Source organism: Danio rerio, chromosome 4 (assembly GCF_052040795.2).
Source record: "Danio rerio strain M-AB ecotype USA chromosome 4, GRCz13ab, whole genome shotgun sequence".
NCBI classification, from domain to species: domain Eukaryota; kingdom Metazoa; phylum Chordata; class Actinopteri; order Cypriniformes; family Danionidae; genus Danio; species Danio rerio.
In genome coordinates this window covers 59,368,901-59,396,843 of record NC_141024.2, presented here as the reverse complement: position 1 = coordinate 59,396,843, position 27,943 = coordinate 59,368,901, and the positions used below count along the sequence as shown (strand labels likewise).

At 41.4% G+C, this 27,943-nt stretch overlaps 2 protein-coding genes and 12 non-coding genes across 14 annotated transcripts in view; 13 read left to right on the top strand and 1 right to left on the bottom strand.

Annotated features, from left to right (window-relative positions):
* Positions 1–27,943, top strand: part of LOC110439541 (NACHT, LRR and PYD domains-containing protein 3-like) — a 601,035-nt gene that overhangs the window by 215,060 nt on the left and 358,032 nt on the right. The window lies entirely within an intron of this gene.
* trnak-cuu (transfer RNA lysine (anticodon CUU)) lies at positions 743–815 on the top strand. The gene has a single exon. It is a non-coding gene; the product is annotated as a tRNA-Lys (tRNA).
* trnak-cuu (transfer RNA lysine (anticodon CUU)) lies at positions 2,013–2,085 on the top strand. Its single transcript has one exon. It is a non-coding gene; the product is annotated as a tRNA-Lys (tRNA).
* Positions 3,465–3,538, top strand: trnan-guu (transfer RNA asparagine (anticodon GUU)). Its single transcript has one exon. It is a non-coding gene; the product is annotated as a tRNA-Asn (tRNA).
* trnak-cuu (transfer RNA lysine (anticodon CUU)) lies at positions 3,708–3,780 on the top strand. The gene has a single exon. It is a non-coding gene; the product is annotated as a tRNA-Lys (tRNA).
* trnak-cuu (transfer RNA lysine (anticodon CUU)) lies at positions 4,133–4,205 on the top strand. Its single transcript has one exon. It is a non-coding gene; the product is annotated as a tRNA-Lys (tRNA).
* trnak-cuu (transfer RNA lysine (anticodon CUU)) lies at positions 4,982–5,054 on the top strand. The gene has a single exon. It is a non-coding gene; the product is annotated as a tRNA-Lys (tRNA).
* trnak-cuu (transfer RNA lysine (anticodon CUU)) lies at positions 9,212–9,284 on the top strand. The gene has a single exon. It is a non-coding gene; the product is annotated as a tRNA-Lys (tRNA).
* trnan-guu (transfer RNA asparagine (anticodon GUU)) lies at positions 10,243–10,316 on the top strand. The gene has a single exon. It is a non-coding gene; the product is annotated as a tRNA-Asn (tRNA).
* On the top strand, positions 10,912–10,984 carry trnak-cuu (transfer RNA lysine (anticodon CUU)). Its single transcript has one exon. It is a non-coding gene; the product is annotated as a tRNA-Lys (tRNA).
* On the top strand, positions 11,761–11,833 carry trnak-cuu (transfer RNA lysine (anticodon CUU)). Its single transcript has one exon. It is a non-coding gene; the product is annotated as a tRNA-Lys (tRNA).
* trnak-cuu (transfer RNA lysine (anticodon CUU)) lies at positions 13,037–13,109 on the top strand. The gene has a single exon. It is a non-coding gene; the product is annotated as a tRNA-Lys (tRNA).
* trnak-cuu (transfer RNA lysine (anticodon CUU)) lies at positions 13,886–13,958 on the top strand. The gene has a single exon. It is a non-coding gene; the product is annotated as a tRNA-Lys (tRNA).
* Positions 18,550–23,335, bottom strand: LOC147844999 (HMG domain-containing protein 3-like). The gene is made up of 10 exons (XM_087248549.2): positions 21,653–23,335; positions 21,428–21,567; positions 20,844–21,048; positions 20,652–20,756; positions 20,347–20,537; positions 20,127–20,268; positions 19,139–19,774; positions 19,021–19,062; positions 18,728–18,923; positions 18,550–18,662 (listed from the first exon to the last, which is right to left on the bottom strand). The coding sequence occupies exons 1-9, from the start codon at positions 22,341–22,343 to the stop codon at positions 18,892–18,894; spliced, it is 2,184 nt and encodes a 727-aa protein (XP_087104675.1). The 5' UTR covers positions 22,344–23,335; the 3' UTR covers positions 18,550–18,662; positions 18,728–18,891.

The window sequence follows — 27,943 nt, the reverse complement described above, 5'->3', positions numbered from 1 at the left end:
TATCATTAGGGTTCATATAGCAGACCTTTTGAGACAAAGTTCCGCGTTTCTACCACTGTAGGTGACTTTTCCTAAGTCTCTGTGGCGCAATCGGTTAGCGTGTTAGGCTGTTAACTGAAAGGTTGGTGGTTCAAGCCCACCCAGGGACAGATCAAGCATTTTGCTGCCTTGTAACTGCTAACACGTGCACTGGACATAGATCCTGGGCCACATTCTGTCCAGCGTTACAAGACGAAATCAGGATTTAGCAGAACGTTGTCACGGGTAGGGAAGGTATTACTGTAAAGAGTGTTTAGCTCTTAAAATTGCATCTCATCAGCCCGGCTAGCTCAGTCGGTAGAGCATGAGACTCTTAATGTCAGGGTCGTGGGTTCGAGCCCCACGTTGGGCATTCCTGTTACATTTCTCTCTCTCTCCCAGCAAACCTACATTAGGGTTCATGTAGCAGACTTTGAGACAAAGTTCCGCGTTTCTACCACTGTAGGTGACCTTTCACTAAGTCTCTGTGGTGCAATCGGTTAGCGCGTTCGGCTGTTAACTGAAAGTTTGGTGGTATAAGCCTACCCAGGGACGAATTAGGCATTTTGCTGCCTTGTAACTGCTAACATGTGCACTGGACATAGATCCTGGGCCACATTCTGTCCAGCGTTACAAGATGAAATCAGGATTTAGCAGAAGATTGTCACGGGTAGGGAAGGTATTACTGTAAAGGGTTTCTGGTTCCTAAAAGAGCTTCTCATCAGCCCGGCTAGCTCAGTCGGTAGAGCATGAGACTCTTAATCTCAGGGTCGTGGGTTCGAGCCCCACGTTGGGCGTTCCTGTTACTTTTCTCTTTCTCTCTCAGCAAACTTACATTAGGGTTCATATAGCAGACCTTTTGAGACAAAGTTCTGACTTTCTACCACTGTAGGTGACCTTTCACTAAGTCTCTGTGGTGCAATCGGTTAGCGCTTTTGGCTGTTAACTGAAAGGTTGGTGGTTAAAGCCCACCCAGGGGCGAATTAGGCATTTTGCTGCCTTGCAACTGCTAAACCGTGCACTGGGCATATATCCTGGGCCACATTCTGTCCAGCGTTACAAGATGAAATCAGGATTTAGCAGAAGATTGTCACGGGTAGGAAGGTATTATTGTAAAGGGTTTCTGGTTCCTAAAAGGGCTTCTCATCAGCCCGGCTAGCTCAGTCGATAGAGCATGAGACTCTTAATCTCAGCGTCGTGGGTTAGAGCCCCACATTGGGTGTTTCTGTTACCTCTCATTCTCTTAGCAAACTATCATTAGGGTTCATATAGCAGACCTTTTGAGACAAAGTTCCGCGTTTCTACCACTGTAGGTGACTTTTCCTAAGTCTCTGTGGCGCAATCGGTTAGCGCGTTAGGCTGTTAACTGAAAGGTTGGTGGTTCAAGCCCACCCAGGGACAGATCAAGCATTTTGCTGCCTTGTAACTGCTAACACGTGCACTGGACATAGATCCTGGGCCACATTCTGTCCAGCGTTACAAGACGAAATCAGGATTTAGCAGAACGTTGTCACGGGTAGGGAAGGTATTACTGTAAAGAGTGTTTAGCTCTTAAAATTGCATCTCATCAGCCCGGCTAGCTCAGTCGGTAGAGCATGAGACTCTTAATGTCAGGGTCGTGGGTTCGAGCCCCACGTTGGGCATTCCTGTTACATTTCTCTCTCTCTCCCAGCAAACCTACATTAGGGTTCATGTAGCAGACTTTGAGACAAAGTTCCGCGTTTCTACCACTGTAGGTGACCTTTCACTAAGTCTCTGTGGCGCAATCGGTTAGCGCGTTCGGCTGTTAACTGAAAGTTTGGTGGTATAAGCCTACCCAGGGACGAATAAGGCATTTTGCTGCCTTGTAACTGCTAACATGTGCACTGGACATAGATCCTGGGCCACATTCTGTCCAGCGTTACAAGATGAAATCAGGATTTAGCAGAAGATTGTCACGGGTAGGGAAGGTATTACTGTAAAGGGTTTCTGGTTCCTAAAGGAGCTTCTCATCAGCCCGGCTAGCTCAGTCGGTAGAGCATGAGACTCTTAATCTCAGGGTCGTGGGTTCGAGCCCCACGTTGGGCGTTCCTGTTACTTTTCTCTCTCTCTCTCAGCAAACTTACATTAGGGTTCATATAGCAGACCTTTTGAGACAAAGTTCTGACTTTCTACCACTGTAGGTGACCTTTCACTAAGTCTCTGTGGTGCAATCGGTTAGCGCTTTTGGCTGTTAACTGAAAGGTTGGTGGTTTAAGCCCACCCAGGGACGGATTAAGCATTTTGCTGCCTTGTAACTGCTAGCACGTGCACTGGACATAGATCCTGGGCCACATTCTGTCCAGCTTTACAAGATGAAATCAGGATTTAGCAGAACATTGTCACGGGTAGGGAAGGTGATACTGTAAACAGTGTTTAGCTCTTAAACGTCCATCTCATCAGCCTGGCTAGCTCAGTCGGTAGAGCATGAGACTCATAATGTCAGGGTTGTGGGTTAGAGCCCCACGTTGGGCGTTCCTGTTACTTTTCTCTCTCTCTCCCAGCAAACTTACATTAGGTTCATGTAGCAGACTTTGAGACAAAGTTCCGCGTTTCTACCACTGTAGTTGACCTTTCACTAAGTCTCTGTGGTGCAATCGTTTAGCGCGTTCGGCTGTTAACTGAAAGGTTGGTGGTTCAAGCCCACCCAGGGACGAATTAGGCATTTTGCTGCCTTGCAACTGCTAACACGTGCACTGGACATAGATCCTGGTCCACATTCTGTCCAGCGTTACAAGATGAAATCAGGATTTAGCAGAACATTGTCACGGGTAGGGAAGGTATTACTGTAAACGGTTTCTAGCTCCTAAAAGAGCTTTTCATCAGCCCCGCTAGCTCAGTCGATAAAGCATGAGACTCTTAATCTCAGCGTCGTGGGTTAGAGCCCCACATTAAGCGTTTCTGTTACCTCTCTTTCTCTCAGCAAACTATCATTAGGGTTCATATAGCAGACCTTTTGAGACAAAGTTCCGCGTTTCTACCACTGTAGGTGACCTTTCACTAAGTCTCTGTGGTGCAATCGGTTAGCGCGTTAGGATGTTAACTGAAAGGTTGGTGGTTCAAGCCCACCAAGGGACGGATCAAGCATTTTGCTGCCTTGTAACTGCTAACACGTGCACTGGACATAGATCCTGGGCCACATTCTGTCCAGCGTTACAAGACGAAATCAGGATTTAGCAGAACATTGTCACGGGTAGGGAAGGTATTACTGTAAACAGTGTTTAGCTCTTAAAAGTTCATCTCATCAGCCCGGCTACCTCAGTCGGTAAAGCATGAGACTCTTAATGTCAGGGTCGTGGGTTCGAGCCCCACGTTGGGCGTTCCTGTTATTTTTCTCACTCTCTCCCAGCAAACTTACATTAGGGTTCATGTAGCAGACTTTGAGACAAAGTTCCGCGTTTCTACCACTGTAGGTGACCTTTCACTAAGTCTCTGTGGCGCAATCGGTTAGCGCGTTCGGCTGTTAACTGAAAGGTTGGTGGTTCAAGCCCACCCAGGGACGAATTAGGCATTTTGCTGCCTTGCAACTGCTAACATGTGCACTGGACATAGATCCTGGGCCACATTCTGTCCAGCGTTACAAGATGAAATCAGGATTTAGCAGAAGATTGTGACGGGTAGGGAAGGTATTACTGTAAACGGTTTCTAGTTCCTAAAAGAGCTTCTCATCAGCCCGGCTAGCTCAGTCGGTAGAGCATGAGACTCTTAATCTCAGGGTCGTGGGTTTGAGCCCCACGTTGGGCATTCCTGTTACTTTTCTCTCTCTCTCTCAGCAAACTTACATTAGGGTTCATATAGCAGACCTTTTGAGACAAAGTTTTGACTTTCTACCACTGTAGGTGACCATTCACTAAGTCTCTGTGGTGCAATCGGTTAGCGCTTTTGGCTGTTAACTGAAAGGTTGGTGGTTAAAGCCCACCCAGGGGCGAATTAGGTATTTTGCTGCCTTGCAACTGCTAAACCGTGCACTGGGCATATATCCTGGGCCACATTCTGTCCAGCGTTACAAGATGAAATCAGGATTTAGCAGAAGATTGTCACGGGTAGGAAGGTATTATTGTAAAGGGTTTCTGGTTCCTGAAAGGGCTTTTCATCAGCCCGGCTAGCTCAGTCGGTAGAGCATGAGACTCTTAATCTCAGGGTCGTGGGTTCGAGCCCCACGTTGGGCGTTCCTCTTACTTTTCTCTCTCTCTCCCGGCAAACTTACATTAGGGTTCATGTAGCAGACTTTGAGACAAAGTTCCGCGTTTCTACCACTGTAGGTGACCTTTCACTAAGTCTCTGTGGCGCAATCGGTTAGCGCGTTCGGCTGTTAACTGAAAGGTTGGTGGTTCTAGCCCACCCAGGGACGAGTTAGGCATTTTGCTGCCTTGCAACTGCTAACACGTGCACTGGACATAGATCCTGGGCCACATTCTGTCCAGCGTTACAAGATGAAATCAGGATTTAGCAGAATATTGTCACGGGTAGGGAAGGTATTACCGTTAACAGTGTCTAGTTCTAGTGGTGACTCCTCATCAGCCCGGCTAGCTCAGTCGGTAGAGCATGAGACTCTTAATGTCAGGGTCGTGGGTTCAAACCCCACGTTGGGCGTTTCTGTTACTTTTCTCTCTCTCTCTCAGCAAACTTACATTAGGGTTCATATAGCAGACCTTTTGAGACAAAGTTCTGACTTTCTACCACTGTAGGTGACCTTTCACTAAGTCTCTGTGGCGTAATCGGTTAGCGCATTCGGCTGTTAACTGAAAGGTTGGTGGTTCAAGCCCACCCAGGGACGAATTAGGCCTTTTGCTGCCTTGCAACTGCTAACACGTGCACTGGACATAGATCCTGGGCCACATTCTGTCCAGCGTTACAAGATGAAATCAGGATTTAGCAGAAGATTGTCACGGGTAGGAAGGTATTACTGTAAACGGTTTCTGGTTCCTAAAAGAGCTTCTCATCAGCCTGGCTAGCTCAGTCGGTAGAGCATGAGACTCTTGATCTCAGGGTCGTGGGTTCGAGCCCCACGTTGGGCGTTCCTGTTACTTTTCTCTCTCTCTCTCAGCAAACTTACATTAGGGTTCGTGTAGCAGACTTTGAGACAAAGTTACGCGTTTCTACCACTGTAGGTGACCTTTCACTAAGTCTCTGTGGCGCATTCGGTTAGCGCGTTAGGATGTTAACTGAAAGGTTGGTGGTTCAAGCCTACCCAGGGACGGATCAAGCATTTTGCTGCCTTGTAACTGCTAACACGTGCACTGGACATAGATCCTGGGCCACATTCTGTCCAGCGTTACAAGACGAAATCAGGATTTAGCAGAACATTGTCACGGGTAGGGAAGGTATTACTGTAAACAGTGTTTAGCTCTTAAAAGTTGATCTCATCAGCCCGGCTACCTCAGTCGGTAGAGCATGAGACTCTTAATGTCAGGGTCGTGGGTTCGAGCCCCACGTTGAGCGTTCCTGTTATTTTTCTCTCTCTCTCCCAGCAAACTTACATTAGGGTTCATGTAGCAGACTTTGAGACAAAGTTCCGCGTTTCTACCACTGTAGGTGACCTTTCACTAAGTCTCTGTGGCGCAATCGGTTAGCGCGTTAGGATGTTTACTGAAAGGTTGGTGGTTCAAGCCCACCAAGGGACGGATCAAGCATTTTGCTGCCTTGTAACTGCTAACACGTGCACTGGACATAGATCCTGGGCCACATTCTGTCCAGCGTTACAAGACGAAATCAGGATTTAGCAGAACATTGTCACGGGTAGGGAAGGTATTACTGTAAACAGTGTTTAGCTCTTAAAAGTTCATCTCATCAGCCCGGCTACCTCAGTCGGTAAAGCATGAGACTCTTAATGTCAGGGTCGTGGGTTCGAGCCCCACGTTGGGCGTTCCTGTTATTTTTCTCTCTCTCTCTCAGCAAACTTACAATAGGGTTCATATAGCAGACCTTTTGAGACAAAGTTCTGACTTTCTACCACTGTAGGTGACCTTTCACTAACTCTCTGTGGCGCAATCGGTTAGCACGTTCGGCTGTTAACTGAAAGGTTGGTGGTTCAAGCCCACCCAGGGACGAATTAGGCATTTTGCTGCCTTGCAACTGCTAACATGTGCACTGGACATAGATCCTGGGCCACATTCTGTCCAGCGTTACAAGATGAAATCAGGATTTAGCAGAAGATTGTCACGGGTAGGGAAGGTATTACTGTAAACAATTTCTAGTTCCTAAAAGATGTTCTCATCAGCCCGGCTAGCTCAGTCGGTAGAGCATGAGACTCTTAATCTCAGGGTCTTGGGTTCGAGCCCCACGTTGGGCGTTCCTGTTACTTTTCTCTCTCTCTCTCAGCAAACTTACATTAGGGTTCATATAGCAGACCTTTTGAGACAAAGTTCTGACTTTCTACCACTGTAGGTGACCTTTCACTAACTCTCTGTGGTGCAATCGGTTAGCGCTTTTGGCTGTTAACTAAAAGGTTGGTGGTTAAAGCCTACCCAGGGGCGAATTAGGCATTTTGCTGCCTTGCAACTGCTAAACCGTGCACTGGGCATATATCCTGGGCCACATTCTGTCCAGCGTTACAAGATGAAATCAGGATTTAGCAGAAGATTGTCACAGGTAGGAAGGTATTACTGTAAACGGTTTCTAGTTCCTAAAAGAGCTTCTCATCAGCCCGGCTACCTCAGTCGGTAGAGCATGAGACTCTTAATGTCAGGGTCGTGGGTTCGAGCCCCACGTTGGGCGTTCCTGTTATTTTTCTCTCTCTCTCCCGGCAAACTTACATTAGGGTTCGTGTAGCAGACTTTGAGACAAAGTTACGCGTTTCTACCACTGTAGGTGACCTTTCACTAAGTCTCTGTGGCGCATTCGGTTAGCGCGTTAGGATGTTAACTGAAAGGTTGGTGGTTCAAGCCTACCCAGGGACGGATCAAGCATTTTGCTGCCTTGTAACTGCTAACACGTGCACTGGACATAGATCCTGGGCCACATTCTGTCCAGCGTTACAAGATGAAATCAGGATTTAGCAGAAGATTGTCACGGGTAGGAAGGTATTATTGTAAAGGGTTTCTGGTTCCTAAAAGGGCTTCTCATCAGCCCGGCTAGCTCAGTCGGTAGAGCATGAGACTCTTAACCTCAGGGTCGTGGGTTCGAGCCCCACGTTGGGCGTTCCTCTTACTTTTCTCTCTCTCTCAGCAAACTTACATTAGGGTTCATATAGCAGACCTTTTGAGACAAAGTTCTGACTTTCTACCACTGTAGGTGGCATTTCACTAAGTCTCTGTGGCGTAATCGGTTAGCGCATTCGGCTGTTAACTGAAAGGTTGGTGGTTCAAGCCCACCCAGGGACGAATTAGGCCTTTTGCTGCCTTGCAACTGCTAACACGTGCACTGGACATAGATCCTGGGCCACATTCTGTCCAGCGTTACAAGATGAAATCAGGATTTAGCAGAAGATTGTCACGGGTAGGAAGGTATTACTGTAAACGGTTTCTGGTTCCTAAAAGTTGATCTCATCAGCCCGGCTACCTCAGTCGGTAGAGAATGAGACTCTTAATGTCAGGGTCGTGGGTTCGAGCCCCACGTTGGGCGTTCCTGTTATTTTTCTCTCTCTCTCCCAGCAAACTTACATTAGGGTTTATGTAGCAGACTTTGAGACAAAGTTCCGCGTTTCTACCACTGTAGGTGACCTTTCACTAAGTCTCTGTGGCGCAATCGGTTAGCGCGTTAGGATGTTTACTGAAAGGTTGGTGGTTCAAGCCCACCAAGGGACGGATCAAGCATTTTGCTGCCTTGTAACTGCTAACACGTGCACTGGACATAGATCCTGGGCCACATTCTGTCCAGCGTTACAAGACGAAATCAGGATTTAGCAGAACATTGTCACGGGTAGGGAAGGTATTACTGTAAACAGTGTTTAGCTCTTAAAAGTTCATCTCATCAGCCCGGCTACCTCAGTCGGTAAAGCATGAGACTCTTAATGTCAGGGTCGTGGGTTCGAGCCCCACGTTGGGCGTTCCTGTTATTTTTCTCTCTCTCTCTCAGCAAACTTACATTAGGGTTCATATAGCAGACCTTTTGAGACAAAGTTCTGACTTTCTACCACTGTAGGTGACCTTTCACTAACTCTCTGTGGTGCAATCGGTTAGCGCTTTTGGCTGTTAACTGAAAGGTTGGTGGTTAAAGCCTACCCAGGGGCGAATTAGGCATTTTGCTGCCTTGCAACTGCTAAACCGTGCACTGGGCATATATCCTGGGCCACATTCTGTCCAGCGTTACAAGATGAAATCAGGATTTAGCAGAAGATTGTCACAGGTAGGAAGGTATTACTGTAAACGGTTTCTAGTTCCTAAAAGAGCTTCTCATCAGCCCGGCTACCTCAGTCGGTAGAGCATGAGACTCTTAATGTCAGGGTCGTGGGTTCGAGCCCCACGTTGGGCGTTCCTGTTATTTTTCTCTCTCTCTCCCAGCAAACTTACATTAGGGTTCATGTAGCAGACTTTGAGACAAAGTTCCGCGTTTCTACCACTGTAGGTGACCTTTCACTAAGTCTCTGTGGCGCAATCGGTTAGCGCGTTAGGATGTTAACTGAAGGGTTGGTGGTTCAAGCCCACCAAGGGACGGATCAAGCATTTTGCTGCCTTGTAACTGCTAACACGTGCACTGGACATAGATCCTGGGCCACATTCTGTCCAGCGTTACAAGATGAAATCAGGATTTAGCAGAACATTGTCACGGGTAGGGAAGGTATTACCGTTAACAGTGTCTAGTTCTAGTGGTGACTCCTCATCAGCCCTACTAGCTCAGTCGGTAGTGCATGAGACTCTTAATGTCAGGGTCGTGGGTTCAAACCCCACGTTGGGCGTTTCTGTTACTTTTCTCTCTCTCTCTCAGCAAACTTACATTAGGGTTCATATAGCAGACCTTTTGAGACAAAGTTCTGACTTTCTACCACTGTAGGTGACCTTTCACTAAGTCTCTGTGGCGTAATCGGCTGTTAACTGAAAGGTTGGTGGTTCAAGCCCACCCAGGGACGAATTAGGCCTTTTGCTGCCTTGCAACTGCTAACACGTGCACTGGACATAGATCCTGGGCCACATTCTGTCCAGCGTTATAAGATGAAATCAGGATTTAGCAGAAGATTGTCACGGGTAGGAAGGTATTACTGTAAACGGTTTCTGGTTCCTAAAAGAGCTTCTCATCAGCCTGGCTAGCTCAGTCGGTAGAGCATGAGACTCTTAATCTCAGGGTCGTGGGTTCGAGCCCCACGTTGGGCGTTCCTGTTACTTTTCTCTCTCTCCCTCAGCAAACTTACATTAGGGTTCATATAGCAGACCTTTTGAGACAAAGTTCTGACTTTCTACCACTGTAGGTGACCTTTCACTAAGTCTCTGTGGTGCAATCGGTTAGCGCGTTTGGCTGTTAACTGAAAGGTTGGTGGTTAAAGCCCACCCAGGGACGAATTAAGCATTTTGCTGCCTTGCAACTGCTAAACCGTGCACTGGGCATATATCCTGGGCCACATTCTGTCCAGCGTTACAAGATGAAATCACGATTTAGCAGAACATTGTCACGGGTAGGGAAGGTATTACTGTAAACGGTTTCTAGCTCCTAAAAGAGCTTTTCATCAGCCCCGCTAGCTCAGTCGATAAAGCATGAGACTCTTAATCTCAGGGTCGTGGATTCGAGCCCCACGTTGGGCGTTCCTGTTACTTTTCTCTCTCTCTCCCGGCAAACTTACATTAGGGTTCGTGTAGCAGACTTTGAGACAAAGTTACGCGTTTCTACCACTGTAGGTGACCTTTCACTAAGTCTCTGTGGCGCATTCGGTTAGCGCGTTAGGATGTTAACTGAAAGGTTGGTGGTTCAAGCCTACCCAGGGACGGATCAAGCATTTTGCTGCCTTGTAACTGCTAACACGTGCACTGGACATAGATCCTGGGCCACATTCTGTCCAGCGTTACAAGACGAAATCAGGATTTAGCAGAACATTGTCACGGGTAGGGAAGGTATTACTGTAAACAGTGTTTAGCTCTTAAAAGTTCATCTCATCAGCCCGGCTACCTCAGTCGGTAAAGCATGAGACTCTTAATGTCAGGGTCGTGGGTTCGAGCCCCACGTTGGGCGTTCCTGTTATTTTTCTCACTCTCTCCCAGCAAACTTACATTAGGGTTCATGTAGCAGACTTTGAGACAAAGTTCCGCGTTTCTACCACTGTAGGTGACTTTTCACTAAGTCTCTGTGGCGCAATCGGTTAGCGCGTTCGGCTGTTAACTGAAAGGTTGGTGGTTCAAGCCCACCCAGGGACGAATTAGGCATTTTGCTGCCTTGCAACTGCTAACATGTGCACTGGACATAGATCCTGGGCCACATTCTGTCCAGCGTTACAAGACGAAATCAGGATTTAGCAGAACATTGTCACGGGTAGGGAAGGTATTACTGTAAACAGTGTTTAGCTCTTAAAAGTTCATCTCATCAGCCCGGCTACCTCAGTCGGTAAAGCATGAGACTCTTAATGTCAGGGTCGTGGGTTCGAGCCCCACGTTGGGCGTTCCTGTTATTTTTCTCTCTCTCTCCCAGCAAACTTACATTAGGGTTCATGTAGCAGACCTTTTGAGACAAAGTTCTGACTTTCTACCACTGTAGGTGACCTTTCACTAAGTCTCTGTGGTGCAATCGGTTAGCGCTTTTGGCTGTTAACTGAAAGGTTGGTGGTTAAAGCCCACCCAGGGGCGAATTAGGCATTTTGCTGCCTTGCAACTGCTAAACCGTGCACTGGGCATATATCCTGGGCCACATTCTGTCCAGCGTTACAAGATGAAATCAGGATTTAGCAGAAGATTGTCACGGGTAGGGAAGGTATTACTGTAAACAATTTCTAGTTCCTAAAAGATGTTCTCATCAGCCCGGCTAGCTCAGTCGGTAGAGCATGAGACTCTTAATCTCAGGGTCGTGGGTTCGAGCCCCACGTTGGGCGTTCCTCTTACTTTTCTCTCTCTCTCCCGGCAAACTTACATTAGGGTTCATGTAGCAGACTTTGAGACAAAGTACCGCGTTTCTACCACTGTAGGTGACCTTTCACTAAATCTCTGTGGCGCAATCGGTTAACGCGTTCGGCTGTTAACTGAAAGGTTGGTGGTTCAAGCCCACCCAGGGACGAGTTAGGCATTTTGCTGCCTTGCAACTGCTAACATGTGCACTGGACATAGATCCTGGGCCACATTCTGTCCAGCGTTACAAGATGAAATCAGGATTTAGCAGTATATTGTCACGGGTAGGGAAGGTATTACCGTTAACAGTGTCTAGTTCTAGTGGTGACTCCTCATCAGCCCGGCTAGCTCAGTCGGTAGAGCATGAGACTCTTAATGTCAGGGTCGTGGGTTCAAACCCCACGTTGGGCGTTTCTGTTACTTTTCTCTCTCTCTCTCAGCAAACTTACATTAGGGTTCATATAGCAGACCTTTTGAGACAAAGTTCTGACTTTCTACCACTGTAGGTGACCTTTCACTAAGTCTCTGTGGCGTAAACGGTTAGCGCATTCGGCTGTTAACTGAAAGGTTGGTGGTTCAAGCCCACCCAGGGACGAATTAGGCCTTTTGCTGCCTTGCAACTGCTAACACGTGCACTGGACATAGATCCTGGGCCACATTCTGTCCAGCGTTACAAGATGAAATCAGGATTTAGCAGAAGATTGTCACGGGTAGGAAGGTATTACTGTAAACGGTTTCTGGTTCCTAAAAGAGCTTCTCATCAGCCTGGCTAGCTCAGTCGGTAGAGCATGAGACTCTTAATCTCAGGGTCGTGGGTTCGAGCCCCACGTTGGGCGTTCCTGTTACTTTTCTCTCAATCCCTCAGCAAACTTACATTAGGGTTCATATAGCAGACCTTTTGAGACAAAGTTCTGACTTTCTACCACTGTAGGTGACCTTTCACTAAGTCTCTGTGGTGCAATCGGTTAGCGCGTTTGGCTGTTAACTGAAAGGTTGGTGGTTAAAGCCCACCCAGGGACGAATTAAGCATTTTGCTGCCTTGCAACTGCTAAACCGTGCACTGGGCATATATCCTGGGCCACATTCTGTCCAGCGTTACAAGATGAAATCACGATTTAGCAGAAGATTGTCACGGGTAGGGAAGGTATTACTGTAAACGGTTTCTAGCTCCTAAAAGAGCTTTTCATCAGCCCCGCTAGCTCAGTCGATAAAGCATGAGACTCTTAATCTCAGGGTCGTGGATTCGAGCCCCACGTTGGGCGTTCTTGTTACTTTTCTCTCTCTCTCCCGGCAAACTTACATTAGGGTTCGTGTAGCAGACTTTGAGACAAAGTTACGCGTTTCTACCACTGTAGGTGACCTTTCACTAAGTCTTTGTGGCGCATTCGGTTAGCGCGTTAGGATGTTAACTGAAAGGTTGGTGGTTCAAGCCTACTCAGGGACGGATCAAGCATTTTGCTGCCTTGTAACTGCTAACACGTGCACTGGACATAGATCCTGGGCCACATTCTGTCCAGCGTTACAAGACGAAATCAGGATTTAGCAGAACATTGTCACGGGTAGGGAAGGTATTACTGTAAACAGTGTTTAGCTCTTAAAAGTTGATCTCATCAGCCCGGCTACCTCAGTCGGTAGAGCATGAGACTCTTAATGTCAGGGTCGTGGGTTCGAGCCCCACATTGGGCGTTCCTGTTATATTTTTCTCTCTCTCTCCCAGCAAACTTACATTAGGGTTCATGTAGCAGACTTTGAGACAAAGTTCCGCGTTTCTACCACTGTAGGTGACCTGTCACTAAGTCTCTGTGGCGCAATCAGTTAGCGCGTTTGGCTGTTAACTGAAAGGTTGGTGGTTAAAGCCCACCCAGGGGCGAATTAGGCATTTTGCTGCCTTGCAACTGCTAAACCGTGCACTGGGCATATATCCTGGGCCACATTCTGTCCAGCGTTACAAGATGAAATCAGGATTTAGCAGAAGATTGTCACGGGTAGGGAAGGTATTACTGTAAACAATTTCTAGTTCCTAAAAGATGTTCTCATCAGCCCGGCTAGCTCAGTCGGTAGAGCATGAGACTCTTAATCTCAGGGTCGTGGGTTCGAGCCCCACGTTGGGCGTTCCTCTTACTTTTCTCTCTCTCTCCCGGCAAACTTACATTAGGGTTCATGTAGCAGACTTTGAGACAAAGTACCGCGTTTCTACCACTGTAGGTGACCTTTCACTAAATCTCTGTGGCGCAATCGGTTAACGCGTTCGGCTGTTAACTGAAAGGTTGGTGGTTAAAGCCCACCCAGGGACGAGTTAGGCATTTTGCTGCCTTGCAACTGCTAACACGTGCACTGGACATAGATCCTGGGCCACATTCTGTCCAGCGTTACAAGATGAAATCAGGATTTAGCAGTATATTGTCACGGGTAGGGAAGGTATTACCGTTAACAGTGTCTAGTTCTAGTGGTGACTCCTCATCAGCCCGGCTAGCTCAGTCGGTAGAGCATGAGACTCTTAATGTCAGGGTCGTGGGTTCAAACCCCACGTTGGGCGTTTCAGTTACTTTTCTCTCTCTCTCTCAGCAAACTTACATTAGGGTTCATATAGCAGACCTTTTGAGACAAAGTTCTGACTTTCTACCACTGTAGGTGACCTTTCACTAAGTCTCTGTGGCGTAAACGGTTAGCGCATTCGGCTGTTAACTGAAAGGTTGGTGGTTCAAGCCCACCCAGGGACGAATTAGGCCTTTTGCTGCCTTGCAACTGCTAACACGTGCACTGGACATAGATCCTGGGCCACATTCTGTCCAGCGTTACAAGATGAAATCAGGATTTAGCAGAAGATTGTCACGGGTAGGAAGGTATTACTGTAAACGGTTTCTGGTTCCTAAAAGAGCTTCTCATCAGCCTGGCTAGCTCAGTCGGTAGAGCATGAGACTCTTAATCTCAGGGTCGTGGGTTCGAGCCCCACGTTGGGCGTTCCTGTTACTTTTCTCTCTCTCCCTCAGCAAACTTACATTAGGGTTCATATAGCAGACCTTTTGAGACAAAGTTCTGACTTTCTACCACTGTAGGTGACCTTTCACTAAGTCTCTGTGGTGCAATCGGTTAGCGCGTTTGGCTGTTAACTGAAAGGTTGGTGGTTAAAGCCCACCCAGGGACGAATTAAGCATTTTGCTGCCTTGCAACTGCTAAACCGTGCACTGGGCATATATCCTGGGCCACATTCTGTCCAGCGTTACAAGATGAAATCACGATTTAGCAGAAGATTGTCACGGGTAGGGAAGGTATTACTGTAAACGGTTTCTAGCTCCTAAAAGAGCTTTTCATCAGCCCCGCTAGCTCAGTCGATAAAGCATGAGACTCTTAATCTCAGGGTCGTGGATTCGAGCCCCACGTTGGGCGTTCCTGTTACTTTTCTCTCTCTCTCCCGGCAAATTTACATTAGGGTTCGTGTAGCAGACTTTGAGACAAAGTTACGCGTTTCTACCACTGTAGGTGACCTTTCACTAAGTCTTTGTGGCGCATTCGGTTAGCGCGTTAGGATGTTAACTGAAAGGTTGGTGGTTCAAGCCTACTCAGGGACGGATCAAGCATTTTGCTGCCTTGTAACTGCTAACACGTGCACTGGACATAGATCCTGGGCCACATTCTGTCCAGCGTTACAAGACGAAATCAGGATTTAGCAGAACATTGTCACGGGTAGGGAAGGTATTACTGTAAACAGTGTTTAGCTCTTAAAAGTTGATCTCATCAGCCCGGCTACCTCAGTCGGTAGAGCATGAGACTCTTAATGTCAGGGTCGTGGGTTCGAGCCCCACATTGGGCGTTCCTGTTATATTTTTCTCTCTCTCTCCCAGCAAACTTACATTAGGGTTCATGTAGCAGACTTTGAGACAAAGTTCCGCGTTTCTACCACTGTAGGTGACCTGTCACTAAGTCTCTGTGGCGCAATCAGTTAGCGCGTTTGGCTGTTAACTGAAAGGTTGGTGGTTAAAGCCCACCCAGGGACGAATTAGGCATTTTGCTGCCTTGCAACTGCTAACACGTGCACTGGACATAGATCCTGGGCCACATTCTGTCCAGCGTTACAAGATGAAATCAGGATTTAGCAGAAGATTGTCACGGGTAGGGAAGGTATTACTGTAAACAGTTTCTGGTTCCTAAAAGAGCTTCTCATCATCCCCGCTAGCTCAGTCGATAGAGCATGAGACTCCTAATCTCAGCGTCGTGGGTTAGAGCCCCACATTGGGCGTTTCTGTTACCTCTCTTTCTCTCAGCAAACTATCATTAGGGTTCATATAGCAGACCTTTTGAGACAAAGTTCCGCGTTTCTACCACTGTAGGTGACCTTTCACTAAGTCTCTGTGGCGCAATCGGTTAGCGCGTTAGGCTGTTAACAGCGTTACAAGACGAAATCAGGATTTAGCAGAACATTGTCACGGGTAGGGAAGGTATTACTGTAAACAGTGTTTAGCTCTTAAAAGTTAATCTCATCAGCCCGGCTACCTCAGTCGGTAGAGCATGAGACTTCCTATACTATACTTTTGGTTTCTACTATAAAATATTGCACTATGATTGAATACATTATTATATAAAATATTAAACATACTAGATTATGATTTAATGCATTAAGTCTGTTGTATTTTAATTAACTGTATTTGTAAATAGATATTGTTCAGTTACTTAAATATTTTCAGTCATTTATTGTTTTTGTTGTTGTTTTTTGTTTTTAAATCATTAAGGATTTATCAAACTCTTTAGTATTGAGTTGAGGGAATGAACATTATCTTATTATTCACAGAATAAATGATAGTACTCGGAGTAATTTTCTCACACCAAACTTTTTTTTTTTATAAATTTTCATGAGGTCCTACAAGTCATCGAGCTGTAAAAAATGCAGAGAAAAATTGTGAAAAACAATACTTGGATTAATAATGTATTTATTACATATAAAATAAAATAAAATGCTTTACATTCTTGTTGGGGAGATTTTTCATTTCTCGAGCAATTCTTCTGTTAAATTCCTCAACTTCACTAAAAAAAATAAATGCTGTTGTCAGAAATTGTGTTTAACATAAAAACTTAACAGCTTTTGTACAAAAAAAAAAATGTAAACATACCTTGCGTGATAAATGGGGCCCTGGAGGAAGACATCTTCAGCCTCCTGCCAAGACAAGCCTTGTAACTCGGAAATGCCATGAGTTATGGCCTGTACAAACATACAGATAAACCAATTAATAAAATAAAACACACACTGCAGAACATAAGCATGCTCATGTACAAACATGTTTTGTGATTACCTCTGGGAGGAGACATCCACAAATGAACTCCACCTCATCATTGAAGGTCAGCTGTGTTTTGGTTTTATTAAGAATTCCTCTGATGTAGTCACAAATGATTGACTGGGACTGCTCATTCTCAATGTAGACAGGCACTTGAGAACGGGGTTTTAGTGGAAACCAATTTGACCTTTTCCCACCGAGTATATCCTTTGGGCCATAGAAGGAAATTATATTTCATATGTAAATACACAAGTAATTAATTATATTTGGCAAATAATAGTTAAATTGTCACTTGATTATATTTAAGTCAACCATACTTAGAGTCTAGAGGAGTAATTTAAAGTGGAACCATCTATACCACCAAATGCTGCTCTGCTGATTTTGATGTGATAATCAAGTCCACTAATCTTTAGTCATTCCTTTCCCGATCTTGAACTGCTTGGACATGTGCCGGAAGATTGGATGTGGTTTTTCTTTTCACCCTAAAAAGGGGCAGAATCTTTCCATCCAAGACACTTCTTGCCTCCTTAGTCCAGAAAGTAAATCTGTGCCCATAGCTTTTAATAACAAGACAAGACAAAATCCATATTAACTGGTCACCGGTAAGAGAGATTTTAAGTATGTTTTGTTGTTCATGTTACAAGTTGTTGTACTGACACAATATAAATTTTTAATTTTACAGATTTTCAAGAAAAAATAAATAAATACTGACATACCCATCAATTTGAAATCGTTCCATGAGTAGAAGGCACCACCACTGACGGATGATAGGCATATCCATCTGAAAGAAAGACTGTTTAGTCTGACAGTTAACCAACATGTTTTTGTTAATACATGATGTTGGGTGTGCTTGCAATAACCATGCCCCTTTTTTTTTTTTAAAGATATGTTGCTTAGAAGAAAGCAAGATAATATACATTAAAATAGTTACATTTTAGCTATGATTAAGAAAAGCACAAACAAAATAAAGTTACATAAATAATAAAATAAAACCTCCTGGAATTGAAACCCAATGCCACACACCATTGAGAGGGTGTAGTGAAAAGAGAGAAGCCACAGTCATTTACAATGTTTACAAAATCTTTAAATCAATTAACTCAATTTATATCTTACCAAGAGTACAAAAACACCACAATCATCCCCTCTTGTCTGACGTGGCAAAGCCTAAAATAGGCAAAGCAAATCACTTTTATTTTAGAATAATGTACAAAAAATTTAATTGTTGTAAAAGTATAAAATATATTTTTTTTTTAAGTTGATTCCTCACTGGAAAATCATATCCAGTCTTTTCAGTCCATGTCCCATGATCCACTTGGTAAGCAATTTTCCTGTAAACAAAACATATTAGTAGTAATACTAACAATTACAGCTCACCTCAACTCTAGAACACCATGCATAAAAAAGGCTAGATGAACATAGCCAGAAGTTCAAGAAACGGCTATAGGAACGTAGCCAAAAGTGACAGAACTATAATACACGGTTAGGAAATAAATAGAAATGGCTATAGGAACGTAGCCATATATCACATAAAGGCTGAAACGTCTTAGTTTATTGATAGACCTAAAAATTGCCCTGTATTCCTCATCTCCAAATCCTGATTCATGCTCTGCGTACAGAGAGTCTAAGAACACCATCTCTCTTCGAAGCGGCATCATTATCTACAATGTTAAAGGTGTAAAAATATTTCATTTGAACATTATTGCTTCTTCCAAGATTTTTCAGTGTTTTATTTTAGAAACACACACATTGCAATACCAATTAATGTATGCACTAGACATTTTAATATTTTCTTACACAGACAACAAAGTGGTCTGGTCCATTGGCATTTGTCCATGCTGGAAAGGCTAACAGGTCTTTCAAGTCTGCATCTTCCTGAAATTAATCAGGACAGTTATGTTGTTTAATTTAGTTTGTACTTCTCACACAGTAAATACAGTACATACACGCACCGGTAATCCAGTAACAATGTTGTTAGGAGTTTCTTTCCACACAGGGACAACATAAAAGTCCTCAATGTATATGTCCTTGCCCTACATGAATAAAAAGAAACTGTTGACAATGACATGAACATTTTCACACAGTTTAGAATTTTTTTTTTTTTTTAAATTTGGATCAAGTTAAAACAATCTATATAAATATTATGTTTTATAGTACATACAATTTGTCGAGCCATTTCAAAAATAAGCTTCATGCAGGCGTTTCCAATCTGCAATAAATACTTTGATAAGTCAATGTTTTTAATAAAAAAAAAGTTATAATAAAAAAACAGACTGCTTACATGGGAGTCCATGTCCCTCAACAATCCAAGGCTCCAAAATTCTTCTCGAATAAGGCACACTTTCCCCTCCTTCACAATTATTTCACTGCCAGGGCGATTTCGGTCCAGCACATAATCAAGCTGTAATAATAATAGCAATAAATATGTGTGTGTGTTTGCGTTTGTATGTAATGGTAATTGTTCACCAGTTTCTCTTGTAATGGATGCCAGTCCCTCTCCCAAGGCTTAGTAGGTTCCAAAAAATTCAGAAGAGTGGTAGGTTCACAAGCTGTTTTTTCTTTAATTGGTACTGATGACAGAGGAGATGTGACTGATGTTTTGCCTGGTGATGCAGCGGTCGTTTGTAAAGTCACAATATTTTTGGCAGTGCTGTCAGTGGTCCTTAGAGTACATTAAAGCATCAAAATTAGAAAATAACACATAATAATTAGTGAACAGAAACTTGACACTGAGCAACTGGAAAGAACAGTCAAATTACCAAGTGACATGTCCATGCATTTCTCTGTGGAGGATGGATTTTCTATAAATGCAAATATACACATAAGTACAGTTATGGATATAGTGATGTATTTGTTACACAGTAAGGGAAACATTACCTAACACAACCTGGCTGTGGTCATTCATGTGAATGTTTGTGTTGAATTCCTTTTTTATGTCATGAAGACGTTTCTCGTTTTTTCTGACATTGTAATGGTGGATGATGTTTCGCATGAGGAAAACATGTGTGGATGGCAATGCCATGTTCATAAAGTAGTTATTTTTCTTTAGCTTTGAAAAAAGCTGTTCTGCAGCCTGACTGTTAACTTTGCCAGCTAGTTGAGGCACAAGACGAAGCTTCCTCAGTGAATCACGAGGATCTTTTGTGTTGTCTTCGTGAAAGCGGTCATACAGAACATAGTGTTCTGCAGAACCAGTTATTGGATGACCATCCGGATCTGGACTTTGCTTTTTTGCAGTGAGCCATGGCAGAGTTACCTGTAATTTTCCTGATTTTGCTTTTGCAATATTTTCAGTGGTTGGTTCGAGTAACCTTCCCTCGAAAGGTGTGAAAGTTATGGGTTGCCTCAAATTTGTGTGGGTGGACAGTCCACGGGCAAAGTCATAAATAACAACATTAGGCAGATGCTTCCAAGACAGAAGCATATCTGCAAAATCCCGTGGACTTTCTGCTCGCAGATTACATTTTATACTGTAAACTATGCCACAAGGACACATGATGACGGCCCAACCTCCTGGAACAGACAAAAGAGATAAGCAAATAGTTTAGAAAACATAATCAAATCCCATTAATGACATTGGGACTTAAATGACCATAGGTTATGATGGAGGGCAGTGGCATTAACCTTAACAAAGTATACTTTTAAAAAATTTAAAGATGCAGTGCCTCAGAGATGTAAATACACTCCCCCACACGGAAAGCAACAATAGGTGTCAGACGAGGCCACCTCCAACACCCCCCAGAGCTGTACACCACCAGTCACTCCCCAATCAGTGCCAAGCAGAAAACAGGACCCATTATGTCTATGTGACTTTGTACATTTCTGATTTATTTGTAATATTTTAATGTGCAACATTGAGGTTTACCTGAAGCAGCCCAAATCTTTTCAAAAACCTTGTCATAGGCCACCCTTGACCTCATCTCTTCCGAAAGTCGCAGGAGTAGATCTGTGCGAGAGCATTTGGCATCTAAACCACACTCTTGACACAGTCTTCTTATCACTCCCACCTATCACATAAAACACACATGTTAAATGAAATGCCAACACTGACAAATAATACATATAATTAGCATTAAATATTTTACTTTCTGTTTTGAAAGTTCGTCCTTTAAGCGATCTTCAGAGACAGTTATTTCTGTTCGTTCTGCAGTTTTTGCTTTGTGCACTTTCTCAAATTCAATGTTGAGAACAACATTCGCTATGCGAGTCTTACTCCCGATCCAGGGTGCCCAAAAGTTGTAACTAGGTGTAACACAAAATGGATTGTTTTTTTGACCTTTAGGACAAACAAACATGTTAGTACATCAGTTAATTTAGATTGTACTCCTGAAAACACTTATGAAATTAAATAATGATGACATGCCATTCCTGATATAATAAATTTCCTTACTTGAAAAAAATCCTTGAGCAATTCGTTCTTCTGTCAGTGCCTTCCAAAACATATCTAAATCCACCTCTCCATTAAAATCTTGTGGAGGCTGTGAAAGATCACTCACTAAAGAAAATAAATACATACTATAAACTTACTAATAGTTTTACTAATAAGACTTAAATCTCTGCAGTAAAAAGGAAAGATATTTACCAGAGAGATGAAAGGATGCCTTCTTGTGGAGGTCCATTATGACCACAGGTGGATTGTCACCACAAGATACACATGAATACTCGTTTTCATGGTCAGTTAGGGCCTCAAAATGCAGATAGCCGTGGAGAAGAGTAACTGCTGAGGGGAACTGTACACCTGTAGTTACCTCTAAGTACTCCACTACTCTGCTGACTGCTGTATGCACCTATGATAAAGAAATCACAGTTAATCAGTACTTATATAGGTAAGGCAAGGCAAGTTTATTTATATAGCACATTTCATACACAATGGTAATTCAAAGTGCTTTACATAAAAAAAGAATAAAAGAGACAAGTATAAGAAAATAAAAACAAAGAATAAAAATTATTTAAAAAACAGTTAAAAACAGAAAATATAATAGTGTGAACTGTCTGACGTAGCACAGTGCTCATTCAGTAAAGGCACAGCTAAACAGATGTGTTTTAAGTCTTGATTTGAATGTGCCTAATGTTGCCTAACATAAAATCAACACTATGAAGAAATCCTATTGTTTTAAAAAATAATATATTGTATAACATATAATATATGTATTGTATAACGATTACCTGCAACAGGTTTCTTATGGTGAGGCAGAGAGAGAGTAAAAGGAGGACATGGTCATTGAAGTTATGCAAACCATTAGCCCACTCTTGGTAACGGTACACCATTCCACAGAAAGGACAGAATTTGTAGTAGGTTGAAATATCTGCAGATACAGAATGTAAAATAAATGGTTTAGTATCTTTTTCAAAATTAAAATAAAATAAAATATGTAAGTAACAATTATCCACCTTGGACAATTCCTGTAGTTGTAAGAATTTTCGCTTTACGTGTAATGCAGACAGGATCACTGAGCAATGTGCGGTCTGAGCAGTGGTAGCACATTGTCTCATCAGGGATTAGGTGTTTTGGAAATTCCTTATAGTCTGAAGAAAGCCTCAAATGACTGGGAATAGTAGATGGTAGCTTTTTATTCATTAAGATGTATTCTACCATGTTCTTTACTTTAGCAATGTCCTTTGGAGGGTAATTCTCATTTTCATCACTTTCCTCCATCGCTGCTGCCTGAAATTCTTCAGCGCTTTCAGTGCTCCGAACTTTTCGGAAGAGTTCAGGGTGAATTTGAAAGAGGTGCCATTTTGCTATGTATTTATGGGTACATGATCTCTGGGTTTTTGCACAGGGACAGTGCCATGAATTCTTCTTGGTGTCATATGATACCATGACTCTGCCCAGTCTACTATAATATGATATATTAGGCTCGTAGACCGATATGAACCTTTTTGTTGGTGGGACTCCAATCTTGGATTCAACTGACAGTGGTGCATTTTCTTCTTGGGCTAGTTTTTGACGATTTACACACTGTTTTATTTTGTCCTGCCCAAACCACTTGCTTTTAACAATTTCTTTTAAACTTTCTTCTGTGAGTGAAGGTGAGGTTAAAATGTTTTGCAGTATGAAACTGACCGGAGGTGAACACATTGGTATGACAGCAGTCCACTTCTCCAAGCCAACTCCATATTAGTCTGGCACTCATTTAATTCACATAAAATACGATGTGGTTCCCGCCATATTTATATTTGCACATGGAGTGAAGTAGAAGCTCCATGAAAACTTTTGTGGACCATATAGACTCCATTCTGAGGGTCTATGCACTGATGTCAAGATGAGATGAGGAAGTGATGTCCATCATTTTTGGGGTGTGTTTATGTTCTATATGTCTTTTTAAATTTTTATAGTGGCATATCAAATCACATTTGGGACATTTCTTTAGTTGCTTTGGTTTTTTCCGACAATTTTTTTTTAAGGGCCTAGAAATGCCAGAAGTGGTGGGCAGAGCCATGTCAGTGGATAGAGGCACATGTGTGGCGGGCAGAGCCGTGGCAGTGGAGAGAGGCACATGTGTGGCAGGCAGAGCCGTGTCAATGGAGAGAGGCACATGTGTGGCGGGCAGAGCCGTGGCAGTGGAGAGAGGCACATGTGTGGCGGGCAGAGCCGTGGCAGTGGAGAGAGGCACATGTGTGGCGGGCAGAGCCGTGGCAGTGGAGAGAGGCACATGTGTGGCGGGCAGAGCCGTGGCAGTGGAGAGAGGCACATGTGTGGCGGGCAGAGCCGTGGCAGTGGAGAGAGGCACATGTGTGGCGGGCAGAGATGTGGCAAAAGTTGTGGTGGCTTTAGTATGAGGGGTTGGTGGTTGTTGTTTTTGTTTGCAGAGTCCTAAATGTTTAACAAAATCAGGTTTTCTTAAAATGGTTGATTTGCAGAAGAGGCAGTGATAATGTGGCTGACTTCTGCAGAGGCGTCCACATCTGTGTATTGTAAATTCTGAAAAAAAAGCAGTATAAGATTGCACTTTAAGTTTTCTTACAATTTTTCACTATAATAAGATGTACATTTTCAAATATTACCTTCATGCTGGACTGATCTATTAAAATGTGCCTGCAGATGTGATAGCATTTTTTTTTAATCGTGTTGGTTGGAAAACCGAGGCATCACAAAATGGACAATGAAAATATGTGCAGCATTCGGTGCACTGTACAGGTACTGGCAGAGACCCCCCTATTTGAATTGTAATATCCATCTAGGAAAAACATACACAAGTCACAAGCAAATTATATTTGTTTTAACCTAAGAGAGCTCATATTGTAAATGTTATGCAGATTAATTGATATTTTGATTTCCAGAGATCTTATTTACAATTGTTAAACTGTTATTGTGTTACTGTTATTGTCTGTACCACTTTCAGATAGATAATACAGTAATACGTTCAGTAGACCTACATAGCACTTTAAAGTAAAAATGTTAAAATAAAATGTATTGTGTATGTAAAGCAAATATTAAATGTAACATTAAAGTTTTTTATTTTGCCAGAAATCATTGCTAGAAAAGTGTCCCAAAATGGTACAATAACAGAAAATAAGAGCACGCTGTAAATATCATAAAATAATGCTATCTTTTGACTAATTCAAATCAAACACTAAAAATATTGTTTGTTAGTGTAATAAGATGTCACATTGATTTATGCCATAAAACCTGCTAATTTCAAGAATCGCTTTAATAAAATGAATAACCTTACTCACGTGTCCGATGTTGCTACTTCCTAGAAAGTGCTGCTCTGAGCGTGGGTCTCGATACCTGCCGCTTCACCCAACCCAACAGCAGGTGGCACTGTCTGAGAAAATGATAGGTATGGAAGTGCTGGTCTGAGCGTGCAGGTCTGAGCGTGCGGTTGGGTCTCCGGGCCTGCAGCTTCACCCTACCCCCAAATGTGGGAACCTCGACTGCATAATTTCTGGTAGTGGGGGACTGCGTTCGCGCTCTCCCCTAAGCACAGTGGTTCAAGACAGAGTTCAGGCGGTAGCGTCGGGCCCGGCTGGAGTGGTGCTTCCCTCTCTTCCTCGTCCTTTGCTAAGCCACTTTTGCGCCAGTAGAGCTGCGCGCGTCTGTGGAAGGCCTGCCCACCCATCGCTAGAGGAGTCTGTTCTGACGGCGAAAACTACTCGAAAGGTCCCCCCTCAAAGCGGTTTGACCAGGTGAAGGAACACGCAAAGAGAGCCCCCGGTGGCTTTTGTCCGCCAAACGAGTGTGCCCTGCGGAATGTCAGAATTTTATTTGCTGGCCTGCCGCTGTTACTGACGGAACGAATGCAGACCGTGTGAAAGGTCATCATTTTATCTGCCATTAAGTAAGCGAACGCTTCTGCTCGGATCAGAGGTAACTTTGTTTCAAGAACTGCAATCTTTTGCAAACGTCTGTGGCGTTTTGGGCAGAGGGACGGTTCTAAACCAATCTGAACCAGAGGCAATTTCGCAGCCAGCCGTCGGTGGTTTGCCGTCTCAGGAATGTAAGGTGCTTGCAGCGGAAGGTTGTTTCGTTAGCGCTTCCGCTTTCGTTAGTGAAGTTCTTTTGCGGAACGTTTGTAGATCCCGTTGTGTTCTTCAAGCTATGTCGTTTGAGCACTGTGCTGATAGGCTGACGTAAGAAAACAGGACACAAAATATACAAGGCAAGAGTGCAAAGCACGGAGCTCTAGGCAAAGGCGGTCCGAACCGCAGTAAAGCAGGAGGTCGACATGTCCAAATAGACCAAATCAGAAACTAAGCAGAGAAAAACGGCATCTGTAGAGAAAGAAAACAGATGGAGGAAAAGAAAGAAAGAACAGGAGGATCCCATCCCCTCCCCCCATAGAGGGTCTGTTATGCCCAGATCGAGTGCGTCCAGTGGAATCCATGTGTTGGCAGCCCCAACTGATGACAAAACACAAAGCAAGCACCCAGAGGAAGCTCAAACTCTTCATGCGTTGCCACAGTTACTAGCGAGTGGTTTGCAAGCACAGGCACGTCTGCTGCAAGTACAGCGCCGTCAGGAGACAGGGGTTGCTGGCCCATTCCCCATGCTCGGTGGCTGGGCATCACCGTCCTGGAGTACGGCCGATAGAAAACGGCGGCTGACGGCTGAATTTTTTGAAAAAGAACAAAAAATTAAAAATTTTAGAAAAATAAAAAAAAAATCGATTTTTTTTTTAAAATAACAAAAAATGGAAATTTTTTGAAAAATAACAAAAAATGAAAATTTTTTGAAAAATCACCAAAAATGAAAATTTTATGAAAAATCACAAAAAATGAAACATTTTTGAAAAAATAACAAAAAATGAAAATTTTTTGAAAAATCACAAAAAATCACAAAAAATGAATTTTTTTTGAAAAATCGCAAAAAACGAAAATATTTTGAAAAATCGCAAAAAGTCACAAAAAATGAAAAAATCTAAAAAAATCACAAAAATGACAATTTTTTGAAAAATCGCAAAAAATGAAAATATTTTGAAAAATAACAAAAAATGAAAATTTTTTGAAAAATAACAAAAAATCTAAATATTTTGAAAAATAACAAAAAATCGAAATTTTTGGAAAAATAACAAAAAACGAAAATATTTTGAAAAATCGCAAAAAGTCACAAAAAATGAAATTTTTGGAAAAATCACAAAAAAATGAACATTTTTTGAAATATAAAAAAATGAAAAATTTTTGAAAAATCGCAAAAAATGAAATTTTTTTGAAAAATCGCAAAAAATGAACACTTTTTGAAAAATCACAAAAAATTAAAAATTTTTGAAAAATCACAAAAAATGAAATTTTTTTGAAAAATCGCAAAAAATGAAAATTTTTTGAAAAATCGCAAAAAATGAAATTATTTTGAAAAATAACAAAAAATGAAAATTTTTTGAAAAATCACCAAAAATGAACATTTTTTGAAAAATCACAAAAAATGAAAATTTTTTGAAAAATCGCAGAAATCACAAAAAATGAAATTTATTTAAAAAATCACAAAAAAAGAAATTTTTTTGAAAAATCGCAGAAATCACAAATATGAAATTTATTTGAAAATCACAAAAAATGAAATTTTTTTGAAAAATCGCAGAAATCAAAAAATGAAATTTATTCGAAAAATCACAAAAAATGAAAATTATTTGAAAAATCACAAAAAATGAAAATCTTTTGAAAAATCGCAGAAATCACAAAAAATGAAATTTTTTTGAAAAATCACAAAAAATGAAATTTTTTTGAAAAATCGCAGAAATCACAAAAAATTAAATTTATTTGAAAAATCACAAAAAATGAAAATTTTTTGAAAAATCGCAGAAATCATAAAAAATGAAATTTATTCGAAAAATCACAAAAAATGAAAATTATTTGAAAACTCACAAAAAATGAAAATTTTTTGAAAAATCGCAGAAATCACAAAAAATGAATTTTTTTTGAAAAATCACAAAAAATGAAAATTTTTTGAAAAATCGCAGAAATCACAAAAAATTAAATTTATTTGAAAAATCACAAAAAATGAAAAATTTTTGAAAAATCGCAGAAATCATAAAAAATGAAATTTATTCGAAAAATCACAAAAAATGAAAATTATTTGAAAACTCACAAAAAATGAAAATTTTTTGAAAAATCGCAGAAATCACAAAAAATGAAACTTGAAAAATCACAAAAAAATGAAAAATCGCAAAAAATCAAATTTTTTTGAAAAATCACAAAAAATGAAACTATTTTTAAAAATCACAAAAAATGAAATTTATTTGAAAAATCACATAAAATGATTTTTTTTGAAAAATCACAAAAAATGAAAAATTTTTGAAAAATCACAAAAAATGAAAATTTTTTTAAAAATCGCAGAAATCACAAAAAATGAAATTTATTAGAAAAATCACAAAAAATGAAAATTATTTGAAAAATCACAAAAATGAAAATTTTTTGAAAAATCACAAAAAATGAACATTTTTTGAAAAATCACAAAAAAATGAATTTTTTTGAAAAATCACAAAAAATGAAATTTATTTGAAAAATCACAAAAATGAAATTTATTTGAAAAATCACATAAAATTAATTTTTTTGAAAAATCACAAAAAAAACCTTTTGAAAAATCACAAAAAATGAAATTTTTTCGAAAAATCGTAAAAAATGAGTTTTTTGAAAAATCGCAAAAATCACAAAAAATGAAATTTATTTGAAAAATCACAAAAAATGAAATTTATTTGAAAAATCACATAAAATGAATTTTTTTTGAAAAATCACAAAAAATGAAAACCTTTTGAAAAATCACAAAAAATGAAATTTTTTTGAAAAATCGCAGAAATCACCAAAAATGAAGTTTTTGAAAAATCACAAAAAATGAAAAATTTTTGAAAAATCACAAAAAATGAAATTTTTTTGAAAAATCGCAAAAAATGAATTTTTTTTAAAAATCACAAAAAATGAATTTATTTTGAAAAATTGCAAAAAAAAAAAAATTTTTTTTCGAAAATCATTAAAAATGAACATTTTTTTGAAAAATCGCAAAAAATGAACATTTTTTGAAAAATAAAAAATCGCAATTTTTTGAAAATTAACACAAAATCGAAATTTTTGAAAAATCTCAAAAAATGAATATTTTTGGAAAAATAACAAAAAAACAAAATTTTTTGAAAAATCACAAAAAATTAAAATGTTTTGAAAAATCACAAAAAATGAAATTTTTTTGAAAAATAACTAAAAATCGAAATTTTTGAAAAATCACAAAAAATTAAAATGTTTTGAAAAATCACA

Coding starts and splice junctions, on each gene's coding strand:
- LOC147844999 (XM_087248549.2), bottom strand. CDS start 22,343: ATGTGTTCACCTCCGGTCAGTTTCATACTGCAAAACATTTTAACCTCA. Junction 20,538..20,651: donor TGCTCAAGGATTTTTTTCAA/GTAAGGAAATTT, acceptor TTTGTCCTAAAG/GTCAAAAAAACAATCCATTT. Junction 19,063..19,138: donor CCACAGCCAGGTTGTGTTAG/GTAATGTTTCCC, acceptor TTGCATTTATAG/AAAATCCATCCTCCACAGAG.